Source organism: Anopheles bellator, chromosome 2, assembly GCF_943735745.2.
Source record: "Anopheles bellator chromosome 2, idAnoBellAS_SP24_06.2, whole genome shotgun sequence".
Lineage (NCBI taxonomy): Eukaryota > Metazoa > Arthropoda > Insecta > Diptera > Culicidae > Anopheles > Anopheles bellator.
The window spans coordinates 66904823-66922018 of record NC_071286.1 but is presented as its reverse complement, the minus strand read 5'-3'; the positions used below and the strand labels follow the sequence as shown (position 1 = coordinate 66922018).

Sequence of the window (17196 nt, the reverse complement as noted above, 5' to 3'; positions counted from 1 at the left end):
GGGAAGAGCAAATCACGGGGAAATGCCAGTATATTGAGCATAAATTGAAATCCCGCATCCCGTATGGGTATGTGTTTTACCTTTTACCTGCCTTCGTCGAAGGATGAACAATGTCCGGTGCTCGGTGTTCGGCGTCCTTCACAAAGCGGCGCCCGTGTGTGGGTGCACGATGAAACGCCTGTCAGCTCACATACACAAATTGTCAGCATCAATTTATCCCGGCCACCGGCGGTGGGTCGGTGGGTCGGCAGGACACACATCACCTAACACACACAGGCGCACGGCGCAGTCACTCTCAGTCGCCGGCCCATCCAATCGACTGGACGATTGGTCGAGTGCGCCTTAAAGGTAGGCAGTCCGCAGCGCACGGGCTTCGTCGAGTTTGGGCCGGGTTGCTGGTTTATGCTTTGCGGCCAGCCACCGCCCACCGGGAAGAGGGAACATAAATCCGTGCGTCCGTTCCGTCGAAAGCAAAACCCACTCGCGCGTCGTGGTCGTATGTTTATGCTGCCGGCGGCGGATGTGAGTCGGCGGCCGGCGTCACCGGAGATTGGCAAAATGAAGGACCGTACGCCGTGTACTATACGAGCTGCTCGTAGCGTTTCAGGTTATTTCAGCCGGCCCGCATCCACCGGTCTATCGAGTATTCCAGGGCGGCCACCCAGCTGCCCGGTTCCGGCGGGTTGTGGGCGGATGGGAAGAGAGAGAGAGAAAAGAAGGACATGACAACGGAGAAAATGGATGACAGAAAAAAGCGGAACGACATAAACAGAAGAAGGAAACGTAAATTAAATTTCCATCTGATGACTTTATTGCATCGTTTCCATTCAGCCCGCCCGTGTCAGGTTTCCATGGCAACCGGACGTGGAAAGCGTTACAATGGCGAGAGTGGAAAATTTGCATACGAAACGTACGGCGAGGTTGATGCCACCCTGTTTTGTCCTCCCATTGAATAAAAGATTGCGATATTGAGTGGATATTTTTTTTAACCCACGTCACATGTGACAAAATGTCGCCACTCTGTGTGAACGTTCGACGTTCGTGAATGTTAATTGCTGTTTAAATAAATGACGGATGTTCTCCGGTGGATGCCACAAAATGTAGCCACAGTAAATTCACTCCAACTCGCATGTTTGCCCAAAGCCTATAATGAATGTGATGGTTTGATAATGATATTATTGATGGCTTTGAAATTGGAACCAAGAGTACAAACTGTGCCTGAAACATGGGCAAAATGGGCAAAAGAAATCAGCAGGATGTAGGGCATGAAACGCTTTTTAATGATGTTACAAACATCAAGGCTGACTTCAGTCAGGTTTCCGGGTTTAAAATTATACGTTGCAGTAATCGTTTTGAAACCTGAAAGTTGCTGTGATTTGGTAACAACTGTTTGATTTTGCCGACTCTTTGAAGAGTCTTCAACTCAGAAGTTCAAGGTTAGAGGGACTGCAGGCTTGATTCGTGGCTGTAAATAAAAGAAATTACTTCATTCTCGTATATTCAAAGGACACACGTTGCGTGTTGTTTTGCCCTGATTCAGCCACTACACGCCATCGTCATTTTAGAAATGATGCTTAGACGTGGTGTTCAGAAAATAGTATTAATTTTATGCCGAAAGACTTTAATCCTCCAAACATACGCGAACTTTGTCTGAACTTCGAAAACGGTTTTCGTCAAGCGAAATCCGGCTGTGATTATGGAAGGAACAAAACGTAAAATTCGAACTCTATAAAGTGTGGGAATTAGTAGTAAATTTTCCACTAAATATGTTCCCCTGAAAACGGTTGGTTCGATGATGTTGTTCGTTAACGTTCACACGACTAACAGCCCGTTCACTTACCGCTTCTTGTCCATCTCCGTTTCCGTGTGGAAGTAATAGTGTCTGAGGCTGAGCTCCGGTGGTACGATTTCGAACGCGTACTTCTTGCCACCGGCCGACGACGGCTGCACACGGTAGCCCTGCAGGCACGCCATCCCTACGGATGGATGAAAGCACCGAAAGTAGCCATTGTTTTTATTAGCAACATAAACACGATGCTATGGAACATTGCACTCTGGAGAGACGTTCAACACTCACCGATTGCGGCCTTGCTCGTGCCATCGTGATAGAAGTACAGCACGGCATCCTTCAGCACGCAGTAGCGTTTGGTCCACGAGCGCCACTTGCTGCCCAGCTTGGCCAAAGGTCCGCTGCAGTCCGGTTTGCTGATGGCCCCCACTGCCAACCGCAGGTTCCGGGCACTGGCCATGAAACGGAGAGACCACACCAATCACGTCATAAATCAGAGAGAGAGAGAGAGATCGCGATAGAGAGAGACGTACCTGTTCTCCAACCACGGGTCACACTGCTGGGCGGCGTGGCTGATGATGGCGATCCATCGGCTGGCCGCCTCGTCACTGTCTGCGGCCAGCTCCACCTTGACGCCCTCCTCGGTGTCGATGACGAAGCTAAACGGTCGACTGCCCGGTTCGGGTGCATTGCGCAGGATCTTGTGGTTTGTCAGCATGATCGCACCGATCGGTTGATTATCCTGCCCCACCGATAAGCCCAGATGATTATTACCGAAGGAATACCCGAGAGAATGTCTAAGCTTCTTACCACATCCGATCGGTAGTAGTAAAGGCAATGGTCCGGACGTAGCGAGAACCATCGGCGAACCCACTTGCCACCGGTGGAGCAGTAACGCCACAGGAGGCCGGTGTAGATCGATGGATGCGACGTGCTCTCCTCGAGCGGCGACAGCACTCCGATCGTGCGGGCAACCTGCGCCAGGCATCGAAACTCAGTCAAAAACGGGGGCTGTATCCCCTGGAATCCGAGACTCACCTCCAGCTCCAGCGTGTCGCTGCCGGCGTGAGCAATTTTCACAACCTCCGAGTGGCTCTTGTCGATCACCGAGATCCCGTTGACTGACAGGACGATGTCGCCCACCTCCAGACCCGAGCTTTCGGCCGGCGTGTCCGGCTCGATGGCCGACACGACGACCGGTTTCGAGCCGTGGATGCGGAACCCGAACTCGCCGGACTTCCGGCACACCACCACCGTCTTGTCGGTGTCTGAAAAGGATCAAAGGGATCAGTTCCAGAGTTCCATCAATCGATGCACGTTTCACCGGGACCTACCGAAGCTGTTGCTGTTCTGGCGTCGGTACATCTCGACGCAGGACTTGCGGTGCACCAGCCGGTGCGTTATCGCCTGGTACTTCTTCCGAAAGTCCCGCTCCGAGTCGGTCGACCCCCGGCGCTCACCCGAGCCGACCTCTTTCGGCCGGTCGAAGCTTCCGTCCGGGAGCTCGTGGCGTCGCCAGACGTCCCGATCGGCGATACAGATCCACAGGCCCGCCCGGTAGTTCCCGTGGTAGATTCCCTGCTCCGGTTCGGCCACCGGGTGTTCCGCGTGACCACCGGGTCCCACACACGGGGAGGACCCGGCCGGACGGAGATTGTTCGGTTCCACGTCCTCCTTGCCACGCTCTTCACTCTGTGTCAGGAAAATGGGCAATCAGCGATCTAGGCCAGCTCCGGCGATCGATCACTAACCACTCACCTTAGCCCGGTACTCCTGGCGGCTCTTGAAGTGGCGCCGGTCGATGTGCCGATCCTCGGACCGAAACCGCTTGTCCATCTTCTTGTAGAGGCGCGTGTGGTGCGGTGTCCGGGTGCAGTCGGGCGAGTCGGCGAAACCCTCCGGTGGCTGCACGATGTCCGGCCGATCGCCGCCATCGGTGGAGTCGAGCGTCCGGAGTGATTCCTCCGACTCACCGGGCAAGTTGGCCACCTCGACCTCCTTCCCGCAGTGTGAACAGTGGACCTGTTCCGAGTGGGACAGTGCATCGGCTTCACTGTAGAAGACCGAGTCGGACCCGGGCGATACCGACCGCAGGGATTCGGTCGAGATCGCCTGGAGGCGCTTCTCGGGTGAAATTTTCTGCTTCCGTGGAGAGCCACCAGAGGGCGGACTTCGGATTTGCGAGTAGTACTGCGATGGGCTGAGTTTGTTCGGTGGGCCCGTCACCGGAGTTGGCAGGGTGACCGTGGCAACGATCCCCACGGCGGATGTGGTAGGTGTTGTCGATGACGTGGGCTTGTCCGGAGATCGTACCAGCGGAGTTTTGCTGCGTCGAGGCAACGTTCCACTGGAGACACCGCCAGAAGTTCCGGTATCTTCCGGAACAGCACTGCGGGCGCGGGGTGACTTGCGGGTCTTCGGTCGGAAGCGTTTCTGTTTGCTGCTCGGGCTGGCCCCGTCCAGCACGTTCAGGGCGCTCTTGTCCTCGGGGGACAGCTTCTTGAAGCCCGGGCTTGGCTGGCGCAGCATCGGCGTGGTGTACGTTTTGATCGAGTCCTTGTCGAACTCCAGCTTGAAGGTGCTCTTTTTCCGGCGCCGCTCCTCCTCGTTCCAGTCGCGACCCCGCCGAGCACTGCGAGCGATGGTTCCCGTGGCCCCGGCGACCCCGTGCACCTTCGACAGGCCTGCAACGCCACCGCCCGTCGCCTCCTGCTCGTCGTGGGACGACGAGTAGCGCTTCTCGCTGCGTTCGTCGTCCGACACGGAGTGGAGCTTGGAGCCGTGTTGGGTCACCTTCGGGCCCAGTGCCTTGGCAATCGTGGGCCGCGACGGTGAACCCTTCTTGGCGTCGAAACTATCGCTCGAACTGCTGCTGACGGAGTGCGTTGGCGAAGGTTTCGGTAGCGGCGGCACCGGGATCTGCGGTGACACCGACGTGGCTGGCTGCTCCTCGATTGGCGCCGTGTCCTCGCAGACCGCATCGACCCGTGCCAGGCTGTAGATGGAGGAGGCGCTCTCGAACGACGAACCTTCCTGCGTCGTGGCTTCGTGATTTAAAAGTAAAAACGCAGACGCAGAGAGTGTTGTGGATTATCGCGTGCGTTTCGGGGTGGCGCGACTGACAGCGGACATTGACAGCCCCCACGGGGCAAAACAGTGGCAAATGGCAACTAATAGGACGGAAGACGCCGGAACACTGCAACGCGCCGGAACGCGAGCTCACGGAAGTCCTTCCGGGACTTCACCGGGAGCCCGCGTCGGGGCCCGTTGAGTGCCGGAATTCCCGGACTGGGCGAGATGATCAATCGAAGCGACTAATAAACGTGTCAAAGCTAATCGGTGTGTGCTGTGGGTCTGTGTCTGTGTGGGTGTGAGTGTGATGGTGGCAGGGTTGACAGGCTGTCGGCAGCAACCCTCCGAGCCGCAGTGCCTTTGTTGGCACCGGATAATAACGGGGAATTCAGTAAGCGGCACACATAACACGGGACGGGACAGTTGGGTCTCGGGGTGTAGGGTGGGACGGCTGGGGAAATACAAACACTAACGATAATGGTGATAACTGGCGGATTAGCTTTAGGATTAACACTTAACAATTATGGTGTTTGATGTTCGCGGCCCGGGGCGGGCTTTTTCTATGTTGCGCCCGTCATTGTGCAAATGAAAACGATTCGAAACCCACGCAGGTGGCCGGGTCGGTGGGTGTGCGGTGAAACGGTGGCCTTAATCCACCCTCGGCCCGAGTGCTAACATCAATTTAAACATTTTTTTTTCGGGACTAATTCCAACATTTTAGCAACGTTTGGCTTCGAGTAGGTCTCCTGCGGGCCCATTTGCGTCACTCGAGGTTGATTGGATGACGCATAAACATGAGGCCAACAACTGAGCAGTCCTGAAAAAGGGCAGCTGAAGAGCGATGTCAAATATTCCGGAGGGGGCCAATTGAGCGTAACTATAGCACTGTCACCAATTTAGTAACATACCCGTTGACATCACATACTATTACTTTATTCCTTGTTCAAGAAATTTATGGCTTATAGACCGGGATAATCAATGTCCAATTTTCATCAAGTGAAAATCGGTGCTTTTAGCATGATTTGCCTTTATTGAGTGAAGCTTATTCGAATTTTTGAAATCATTCTCCATATAGTTATGTTCGTGTAAGCAAAAGGACCAAACGAGAACACCAGAAAATCTTAAAAATTATGTTCATTTTCGGCGAAAATGTCGATAAAATCGTACAAATAATCGACATAAACTACCATGTTAACAGTCTTAGGTAGTATCGGCCAGGAGCTAAAGATTTCAATGGTCTGCAAAACTTTGGCCAAACGGAATGAAATCAATCGAATTTCTTAAACGAATGCTGACTTGGAGGATGAGAAAACGGTCACATAAGGACCGGGACCGCCAGGAAGTTTCTACTGTGCATTTGGTGAGACGTGAAAGGAATCAATTATTATGAGTTTCTTACGCATGGAGTAGACACTAAATGCCAAACTCTACTGTCAACAACTGGATCGTTTAAAGCTAGCTATTGCACGGAAAAAGGCCGGAATTGGCCAACAAAAAAGAGGGTTGTGTTCAATCAGGATAACGCAAAGCCACCAGGCCAACGCTTTGGCATGGCTAAAATGGCAACAAATCATACAAAAAATGATTTTAATTTGTATTAAAAAGTATTTAAGGTTTGAATTTCACGGAAAAATAATGGTTTTCTAGTTATATTGAGCCTGAATGCTGACAAACTTTGATAGCGTTTGACGGGATCAAACTTTTTTTCACAACGCGTCAAACAAAACTGAAAGGTCCTTCAAAGGTCCGAACCAATTGCGACATTTTGAAACCAGATTCCAGGGGGCAAAACTGCGAGCCGTCAAGCAACATTTGAGCACACTTCAGCTTCGGCCGCGAGTGGCGCAAAGGTCGTGAACATTTATGCGAACCATCATGAATCATAATGACCTCGCACAATGGAGACCACCGCGAGGACCCTCTACATGCCGATGAGCCGATTGACAGTTATCGATTTACTTTTTGCGCTGAATAAACGCCATGCACGTTTCATTAACCGATGCTTGCTCGCGATGGATGGACGCGAATCGCGTTTTTGTCTGACCGACGGCGGACGGACACAGAAAGGATAACGAAAATGGTGGCGGGCACTCAGGCTCAGAAGTGGGCCGTGCTGCTCTGATGAGTTGGGCCGAGTTGTTTGCCCTCCACTCCGCCGGTGGTTCGGTGAAAGTGGCCAACAGTCGCATCACGTGGAACACGGGGGGAGGTGGGAGTAGCAACAACAACACAAACACAAACACACATACGCAAACACACAACGGGCAGAACGGAAAGCGAGCGAACAGCGAGCGTGCGAAGTGTAAGAAGTCGGGTTGCGAACCTGTGGCGGGTTTGGCCGGTCTAGTGGCGTGGATCGTTTTGTGTCCCGTACCTTTAGCTCCGGCGCCGGTGGTGCCCCGCTTCGAGGTGTCCGTGCACGTCACGTAGTCCTCGGTGGTGCTGCCCTCCGAACCGGCCCCGCCACCGCCAGCGGTGAAGGCCGGCTCCGAGGCCACTGGGCCCTGCGGCAGCGGCCCATGCTCGCCGATGCCGTTGCCGGGTGAGCCGACCTTGGCGGCGAACCGTGCCGCGGGTGGTTGCTTCGGTGGGAGTTGGGCGCCACCACCCTGTGGCGTCGCTGGCCCACTGCTGCCCGGCAAACCGGACGACGGGGTGCTGCAGGAGTCCACCTTCGTCGGGGGTTCGGGCGCACTGCAAACGGGGTGAAGGTGATGGGTGAAGATGGGACGGGCCATGCGGTCGGTGGACTTACCGATGGACGAGTGGTTCAATTTTGGGCAACTTCTGTTGCTTCTGCTGCTCGCTGGCCCTGCCCGCTCGCTTCGAGGGTGAAAGGGGTCGCGACGGGCGGCGGAGAGTGGCCGACTTCTGGGACCAGTGCAGGTCGCGCTGCTCCTCCCGTTCGATGCTCGGCGAGGGTATGACGGCGATCGATGGGGTCGTCGGCTTCACGATTCCGATGCTCACCGTCGGCTGGACCGCCGTTCCGTTTGGCTGCTGCGAAGGGGTGGTTGGCGTGGTGGTCGAGAGCAGTGCGGTCGGTAGCGGTGGAAGTGGCTAAAAGCGGGGCGAAAAGGATTCTTTTAAAAGGATGACGTTCCGAAGGCAGACGACACATCTTGAGTGGCATCGTTGAATGTCAGCCGCCAGCTGACGCGCGTTGCGGTTTCCTGTCAGAGCATAAAATTAAATTTACACCGTCACCGGGATCACCGGGGTCACCGGCAGGGGTTGGAGTTACTGGGCACTGGGCATCGTAAAGAAATCGGTCCGCAGTGCAGTGAAGCTGAACAGCCGGACACGGGACATTGCACTGCAGCGGAACGCAACATCGCGTTGGGATTATGGATGCGAATTTAATTAAACTGTATCCGAGCTCCTGGCCCCACGGATCTCACGGTGCCGTACATCCGGCCGGGAATTGCAGCATGAAGCCAGCCATCCGGAAGACGGCCCGGTCCACGGCTTTGCCGATTTACAAAATGTTCTGTTTACCGTTCTGGACCGCTCAGGATGCGCTCCGGTCACCGAAGGGGGGGGGGAGTTTGCATATAAATTTCCATATCCCAAAAGCCTACCCAAAAAAATGTCCACCATTATCGCCCAACGCTTATCTCGCTCTCGAATTGAACGTTTCACTTAAAGGTGAACGTATTATTAATTACAACAGTTCAGGGCGAACGAACCCTCCGAATGAGCGGCGGAATGAATAAATCCTGCGAATCCGACTCCGGTGAAGCCCTTTAAGGGCCGGCATCCGGCCGGAGCCGGAAGCCGGAGCCGAGTAGCTCGCCACGCGCACCGGTTGTGTCGGTTTGTGCTCTGTTAGCCCTGAACAACCGCCGGCCGAGACCGGATTAACGGTCGTTTCGCCTGTCGGCTCGGTGAATGTTTGTGACACGAACGGCGGTGCTTTCACGCGCGAGATGGAATCCGTGGACTGAACCGGAGGGTGTTCAATTTTCAGTTCAACGAATTGAACTTCAACGTACTTGGAGGGATGCTTGTGGCTTTGAGTCGGAGATTTGTTAAAGCTTCTTATACTTAACTTTTTAAAAGGTTTATCAACTACTTTAGATCAGCTAAATGATAATCCAAACATTGTCGCATGCATCCTTTCGTGTGTTACAATATGATAGATATTTAGAGGGTTCCATGACATTAATGGCAAATTAATAAATTTTAGTTTTGAATAGCAAACGATCTACAATGTAGCTTTCAAGAGTAGTCTCGATTGCAAGCGGGTCTTCAAAATGATTGATATGCCATGGATAGATAGCGAGGCTCGCCAACAGTGAATGATCCTTTCGGGTATAATACACCTCAAGCTGACAGCCGCACTTTAGAACCAGGGTTTCAGTTTCGAGCTGTCAAATTTCTTTCAACAGGAAATGTGACCTTGGCCTGCTGGTAACAGCCAATTTAATGTTGATGCTTCAGCGATTTGCTTTTGCTGGAGTGGACGATTTTAACAGTACGGTGAACTTTATGGCAAATCAGCCCCAAAGTCGAATGATATAATTACGTTTAAACTCTTTTTAACAGTGTCATTGGGCGTCTGTTATGGGCCTTAGTTAATAGTTTAATCGTATTTCTTTTACATGATTTAATATTATTAGGACGGACTCATTAAGTGCCAATTTTGATCAACGGATGAAACCAAGAGCCTAACTGTAGAAGGCTGCGATGGCCGGTTTAGTGCGATACAGGTGCTACGAATGAGTCATTCAGGGAGTTATATTGGCCATTCTTTTACATTGCCCATTTTACTGAGGTGTTCAATAAGTTCAGAGCCTCGACTTCGTAGCTACTTTTCAAACAGAGGGCACTGCTACGACTCTAATTTTTTTTGTTATGTTGGTACACTCTTCATATGAATGTTTGTGGCATAACATGTCATTTAAATAGATGTTAATCGAAATATTTTCATTTCAATCATTTTGATACCTTAGAATTATTAAATAGCTGCAATCACAATGTGGAATATCTCTGTACTCTTATGTAACCAAGCATTTATGTATAATAAAGAACCAAAAAATCCTTTAAAAAACATATGAACGTAAGTGAAGTTTCATTTAAATCGATCACTTAATTCTTTATTTTTACAAGTCACTTAGTATCGACGTGTCACAGTATTTTTTACAACGGAAAAAATCAAGTATCGTGCAATGATTGAATTTTTATGTTTGGAAGGTTTAAAAGCAAAGGAAATTTATGAACTAATGTTGAAAGTGTATAAGGACTCTTCAACTTCAATTACTATATTAAAAGGAGTGTATCTGAACTTGAACTTGGTCGTACAAAGCTACAACACAATCAACGTCAAAGACGCCCAAAAACAGACACAACACCTGAAATCGTAGAAAACATACAGGAAATCGTTTTACAGCAAAAATACAGGAAACCATAACAATGTATTTTTCTTGCCGAGGCTCCGAACTTATTGACCACCCCAGTATGATATTGTAAATGTTATTGTAGCTGGTTATGGTACAGTAATCGAAAACTAACCCTCTGAGCTTTTAATATAAACCCTGAGAGAGAGCGAGAGCGAGAAAAGCGGAAGGGAAAGAGTTGGCCGGAAGGCAGTGGCAGTGTATTCCTCTAATCTGATGGCCAGTAAAGCAAGCAAAACTTTTTCTCTGGAACATCCGGGAGGTCCTTCCGGGACACTCGCGTATCCCGTTGGCCCCTCGTTTCTCGTTATCTTGCCCGGGGTTGCACCGGTGCATTGTTGCATGTTGCTTACCTGATCGGCAATGTCCTCCATGTCCAGCACGTCCGTGTCCATCGAGCTGCGCTGCTGGTGCTGCAGCAGCAAGTTTTTCCTCCGGCTCGTCGGGGTCAGTTTCCCATTTTCCGTCAGACTGCGTGCGGGGGGGGGGAGGTAGCAAGCGACGTAAATTGGCAAGAAAGTTGGGGAAGCGAGCGTCTCTCGGGGCAAGACTTTCAAACTTCCCGATGCTTACCTGCCGCCCATGATGGTGGCCTGTGACTCGTTCCAGTTGCCGTCGGACGTGTCCCGAGTCCCATCGTTGGCCAGCGAGTCGGACGAGTGGAACGGGGACGCAGCTGGCCTCGGGGCTCCACTCCGCTCCGTCGGTTCCTTCTGGGGTGATGGTGGCGCCGATAGATGGCGCCCGGGTCGCACGACGGACGGACGGCGGGTGTCCGGTCGGTCGGTCGGTCCGACCTGCGTCTCGGCCTCCTCCTCCTCCTCTTCCTCCTCCTCCTCTTGCTCGACACTCGTCGGTTGGTCGAGGCTGACCGAACGCTTGCGGAACGACTCCTTCCGCCGGTCGGTCGCCACTCGGTGGGATTCATCGTCCGGCGGGGCCGAGCTTTCGCTCGCATCGTGATAGTCTCGGGGCGGAGGTGGAACTCCCTCCACGTCGTCACCCCCGCTGCTGTCCCTCGCCGCTGCCGTCTTGCGGCGTTCCTCACCCACCACGTCCGGTTGCGATTTCTGCAGCTTCTTCTTCTTGACGGCGCCGGGTGACGGAACCGGGGACACGCGCGGCTTAAAGTCGATGAAGATCTCGCGCTCCTCGCCGGTTGCCTCGCCTTCAGGCCGATCCACCTCCTCCCGATCGCTGTCGGAGTCACACGTCGAGCAGCTGGCGTCCGACGAGGAGGAGGACGATGACGATGACTTGGTGTCGTCCTGCATGTCCAGCGGCTGGATGTTGGGTGGCGTCACCGGACACGACGGGGTCGGTTGCGTGTGGAAGGGCTGCGAGAACTGAGGGGGCTGCGGTTTGATCAGCGGCTGAAAGGTGTGGACCGGGGTCGCCGCTGGCTGCGCCTTAACCGGGTGGACGGTGGGTTGAGCCGGGGCCTGAACTTGGAGGGGCTGCACCTTCTGGATCTGCTGATGCGGCACCGAGTGACGCTTGGCCAGGGAGTGCGTGTCGGGCGTCACGAACGCGTACGAAGCCCGCCGTTGCTGTTGCTGCTGCTGCTGCTGCTGTAGTCCTTGCACCAGCGGCAGGCTAGACCCACCGTAGTGTTGCTGCTGGGAGGGACCTGGTCCTGGTCCGGGGCGCTCCTGATGGACGACGATGGCGTGGGCCGACATGCGCCGGTTCAGCGTGCCGGCGTGCGGGCTGTCAAAAGAGCGAACATCCTGATTAACGCTTCCGTTCGATAGGCGCAGCTGCTCGTGGTGATGGTGGTGCTGGGGGCCGTGCTGATCGTGCCTCGCCGGAAGCGTGTGCGTGAGGAACTCCTCCGGCTTGTGGTGGATGCAGGTGCGCCGGGGTAAGCTGTGCGTCTCGAACGGCACGTATCCGTTCTCGTAGCCGTGGACGTAGCCGTGCTGAGGCAACAGGAGCTGCTGCTGCTGCTGCTGCTGCTGATGGTGGTGGTGGATCTGGTCGAGGTCCTGTTTGCGCAGGAACTGGAAGGTCGGCTCGGCGGTGTGGCTGGCCCGGCGCGGCAACACGATGCTGTCGTAGGCGTCGTACGGGTAGGAGGCGGTCTCGTAGGACGTCCGCGAGCCGTCGGTCGAGCGGTACGAGGTGGCACTGTCCTGCGAGTGGTTGCGCGAGTGCGTCAGCTGCGTGCCGTCCGAGCCCGCGTGGCTGAGCTGCGAGGAGGCACGCGAAGGCGGAAGCTCGAAATGCTGCTGCTGCTGCTGCTGGGACGGGACGGCATGCGCGGATGGCGGTGAGGTGATCGTGAAGGGTGATTTCGGTGGCTCCTCCGACTGCGTCCGATGCAGCAGCTCGTGATCGAAGCCCGGCCCACTGGCCCCGCTGCATCGAACGGGCAAAAGCGGAAACGAAATGGAAGATGGCGCAGCATGAAGCGAGGACGCGGGGAACAATGGGGACAAAGGGACGAGAGGGGTCCGTTACTTACGTGCCCGGTTCCGGGAGCTGCACCGGATCGAGCCCATTCTCCTGCAGCCGGTCAGCCGCCTCCGACAGGCTCTTGGTGAGCTTGCGGCCCCCACCGTTCAGACCGCCGTTCGTTTGCGCTCCTTGCGAGACCATTTTCACCTGACAGGACGACCGGAAGTGCCAGCGAAACAGCGAGCGAAAAAGAAAAGAGAAGCGACGTAAACACGTAACGAAGGTGCTTGTTGTTGTTGTTTTGGGCCCTCGGCTCTCTGTGAAGGACCTTCGGGGGGGGGGGTCAAGCGGTACGGTGGAGGCACGGTAATGGATCACGGTAATCTAATCCTGGCCACGCGGGGCAACTCTTCCGTTGCCCGGGGCTGCGGTTGACACGGTCGATTGATAAAGCTTGGCACAAACAAAGTTACCGTCCCGTCCGTTCCCGTAGGGCAACCGGGTCGAGCGGGGAAGGTCCTGTCCAGGGAAACTGTTGTTGAGTGCCTCCCGAACAACCCTCGGGTTTCCACAGGATTTCATCAGGACCCGCGTGTTGCCGCTAAACTCATTGTGACCGGAACCGACGGCAAAGGAAAAACAATTTGGTCGAACCCGAAACAATGGGCGGGTGCCGGTGGGGTGGTGTGGGGGGTTGAGGGGGGCACACAAAACACTTATCGAGAAAGTGAATTTATAAGTCGGTTTCCGGGAAGAGTAGGGAAGCCCAATCCTTTGTTTATGTTTTTTTTTTCCCCCTCATTCCGGGGTATGGAATTTCACAACATGTCAGAGAACTCGATGGGAGAACAACAAAGACGCACGGGGACGGAGAGGGGTACTTAACGTTCGCTTGCCTGCCCGTCGTAAATCCGTCTCCAATTTATGGTGATTTTATGTGCCACTCCGGTGGCCAGCACTTCGCACATCGCACTTGGCGACTCTTCGAGAAGTTTCGCAGGAAGACTTTCCGCACGTTTCGTGACTTCCGTGAGTGACTTCGAGAGAGATTGAAAATGTGTCACCAGCGGCAGCGACCACGGATTGACCTACTTTACGACGCAAAAGGTCACCACGGCTCACCGGTGAGCAATAAAACCGTTCACCGTTTTCCCGGGACCGGGGAAAGCGAAAGTTCGTCCTGACGGTGGGCCCTCCCGCTGAACGTCCTTTCGGAGCGCATCCACAGCGACGACGGGGAAAATGTGTTTTCCCTCTCCGGCTCACCGGTGAAACTATGGTGATTTAACTTATTTATCTACGCAAATAAGAAACAAACTCAGCGAGCCGACGGCATAAAAAAACGCTGCTGGCTTGCGCCGAAAAGGTGCTAAGCCGCAACGCCAGCAAGGGACCTCGGAGGGGAGCGGACGCCCCTTGCGGGGGCAAACTTTTCTCGCAGCCCTACCGCCCCCAAACAGATACCATCTATTTGCGTAAGCCATTACGTGCCCCGGCGGAGATGAATCCGCCAGACTGATGACGCTGGCTGCCTTGAGTTGTGAGCAGTCTATCTTAAATTAACACCATTTTATTGCCATGGCCCACAGGGGCGGGCCGTGCCGGGCTGGGCTTTAATGAAAATTTTCCACATCCCGGCACGACGACCCGACACTGCTTGGTTTGCGTTTCCGTTTTTTGATCTTTGCAGCATAATTAGAAACCGAGTTTACCCATTAATCTGTGGCACACGTGACGGAACGTTGGCGAGGTTGGGAAGTGTGTGAAAATTTCACCTTAAATCAGCACTCGACTGGGCGGGAAGCCTCACACGTGGCCTAATGCTGAGAGGCAATTAATTAGTGGTGCGCTCAAGATTCATTTAATGTTCAAATTTTGCCGCGCAAACTAAAGCCGCGCATCGAAAGTTCGAGCGTAAGCTTTCCCCGACGGGCCTTTTAGCGGCACGTGGCCGTAGACTTTAAAGTCTGCCGCAAAAACCTACGGATGCTCTGAGGGGGCCATGAGGAAGTAAAAAAACATACAATTTTCCAGCGAACGGACGGACGAACTTTGCCTTCTGCTGATTTCCCGATCAGGAAAAACCACTTCAATGGTCCCACTAAAAACATGTTCACCAACTTTCGAGCTCGTGGCGGTGATGGAAATTGGGAAAATCCTTGAACACAGCTGCGCCGTGGGATCGTAATCGTAAGCGCGACGAAGAACGACAAAAAAATGCCAGAGCCACAATAATTTCAATCCAAAGCACTGAGCGTGGAATTGAAAAACTATCGCAATCGAACTTCATGGCGGAAAAACAAGGAGCCCACAGTCCAAGCAGTAATTGGTGAGCCACGGGTTTTGTTTCCCAACCAAGCGGAACACACCGATTTGTCCTGTTTTTTTATTGTTGTTGTTGAAGCATCCGGTTGGAGCCGGACTTGTGCGAATAATGCTGCGAACGTGCAGCATCTCACCACTTGACAATTTATTTGTTTTTCTTTTCCCATTTTTTCGATTTTCATCGTCCAGCGAGCGGGCGGACCCATTAGCTGGCGAGTGGCGATGGCGGCAGGCTTAGAGGTGATTAAGATCATAAACCCGCATCGACATCATTAATGGGTCGGGTGGTGCGAATTTTCAGTTTACGGGTGGCAGTTTTTTTCGGTGTTCCGGTAATGGTCACCCAGAGAGAGCGAGGGAACACGAAAGGGGGCGCTTTGCAATCCATTATTTTAACGGTCGTTGGAGGATAATAAATTTGGAGATTTATGATTTGCTCGGAAGGGGCCAGACCATATTTCGGCTCCAAATCGGACGGCTTTAGGCGAAAATTTACTTCGGTGGCGTGGAAAAAAAGGGAACCATAACGTAACCACGAGCGACATTCATCTTGCCCGTTTATGATGCTTTGAATATTTTCAATCAGAAAATGGGGGACCAGGCCACGTTTAAAGCGGGGCGCTTACGCCTTGGGAAAACCGACCCACACCGACCTGCGATGTGTGTGGATTCGGCGTTCCGCTGGAGTTCCGTGGGCTCCGTGAGTGCAACGACCAACTTTTTGGGCGCTCCCTCGGGAGCGCTCACTCCCGGGAAAGTCATCTTCTGTTCCGACATTTAGTGGCCGGGATCGCCGTTGACGCTAATCGAGAGGTGCCACCGTCGTTCGTGCTGCCCACAACAGCGGCTAACGCGTAACTTCCGCGTGGACCCCAGTTCGTCCTGCAGCCACGCAACAATGTTGCGATGCGGCCGAAGGCACGGGCGAGGATAAATAATTCCCTTCAGGCGCCGAAGAGCACTTCGGTGTCCGGGTCGTAATTGTTCCGGTAGCGAGGGCATCCCGTGGCCATGCCGATGCCGGGGGGCCGAAGGACCCTCGAGTTACCGGAACCCGGCCACCAAAAGTCGCTGCTCGTTTCGCGTTGTCGTTTCGGTGAAATAAACGGAGGCGAGTTCCGAGTACACGTCACGGACTTTAAAATGTCGTACGAGGTCCGGATTTTTATGTTGCAACATAACACCGCGCGTCTGTCCTCTACAGGGTGATTCGTCGAGTGTTTGTATTTTAAAGTACCGATTGCTTCACTTTTAAATCGTCAAACTTCATTTTGGAAATTGTAAAACAATTATTCAAAACATTGAGCATAGACAAAGGGGTGAGTCTTTAATGCAAAGTGTATGAAATACGAAAACCATGAATATGAAATATGAAAACTATGGAAACTGGAACCCGAGGCGTCGTGCCACTCACCCGATGAATGGTCCTCGGGCTGAGCGATAGGTTGTGAGGTGCCATCGGTTTCTTGCCCAGGTACACCTCCGTCTGCGTCGCCTGCGTCTTCATGGCACTTCGTTTCACTTTCTCCAGGACGACCATATCCTGGTGCTGCTGCTGGTGGTGGAGATGCTGCTGATGTTGGAGCTGCTGCTGTTGCTGGGCGGCGTGCTGGGCCGCCTGGTGCTGGACGTGCGCTTGGTGCGCTAGCAGAGCCGCCTGCTGATGCTGCAGATGCTGCAGATGCTGCTGGTGAAGATGCTGGTGCAGCTGATGGGCCGCCGATGGTTGTTGCTGGATCAGCAGGTGCTGTGTCTGCGGCTGGGGTTGCTGCTGCTGAGGTTGACCGTGGCTTTGGCAGGCAGTGACGGAGAGTGGCTGCTTCTGGAGGGCCGCCGGCATCAGGGGCTGCTGCGGGTGCGTGGCCGTGGGCTGCGTAAGGATCGAGTGGAGCGGGGCCCCACCACCGCCACCGACGTACTGGGTGGCCGGTGGGGGGACGGCCGCCGCCACCGCCGTGTGGTGGGCCAGCGTAATCGTGGGCTTCTTGCCACCAATCAGTCTTTCTTGGCTACGGGCCGCGGCCAGGCGCGACAGAGGCCGGCTGCCCATCGCCTCGTCGAACGAGGTGAGCGTGTAGGAGCGGGCGAAGCTGACATGTTTCGTCCTGGGTCCGGGAAAGAAAGAGAGCACATCGATTACTTTTTGTTGTTGGGCAACTCTTGTTCCGATCTGCTCAAATTTAAATCCTTAAATTGTTCGAAAGTGGCAAG

General features: G+C 53.9%; 1 protein-coding gene across 1 annotated transcript in view; it reads right to left on the bottom strand.

The window, feature by feature from the left end:
* Positions 1-613: 613 nt before the first annotated feature.
* Positions 614-17196, bottom strand: part of LOC131207907 (uncharacterized) — a 51471-nt gene continuing 34888 nt past the window's right edge. Inside the window, exons 7-21 of the mRNA XM_058200542.1 lie at positions 16400-17090; positions 12728-12867; positions 11709-12621; positions 10834-11669; positions 10614-10731; positions 7617-7921; positions 7185-7555; positions 3548-4833; positions 3124-3481; positions 2828-3057; positions 2600-2764; positions 2323-2531; positions 2078-2241; positions 1841-1976; positions 614-665 (exon numbers count right to left, since the gene is read on the bottom strand). Of these exons, the coding sequence (XP_058056525.1) occupies positions 614-665; positions 1841-1976; positions 2078-2241; positions 2323-2531; positions 2600-2764; positions 2828-3057; positions 3124-3481; positions 3548-4833; positions 7185-7555; positions 7617-7921; positions 10614-10731; positions 10834-11669; positions 11709-12621; positions 12728-12867; positions 16400-17090 (5974 nt within the window). The remainder of the gene's footprint in view (positions 666-1840; positions 1977-2077; positions 2242-2322; positions 2532-2599; positions 2765-2827; positions 3058-3123; positions 3482-3547; positions 4834-7184; positions 7556-7616; positions 7922-10613; positions 10732-10833; positions 11670-11708; positions 12622-12727; positions 12868-16399; positions 17091-17196) is intronic.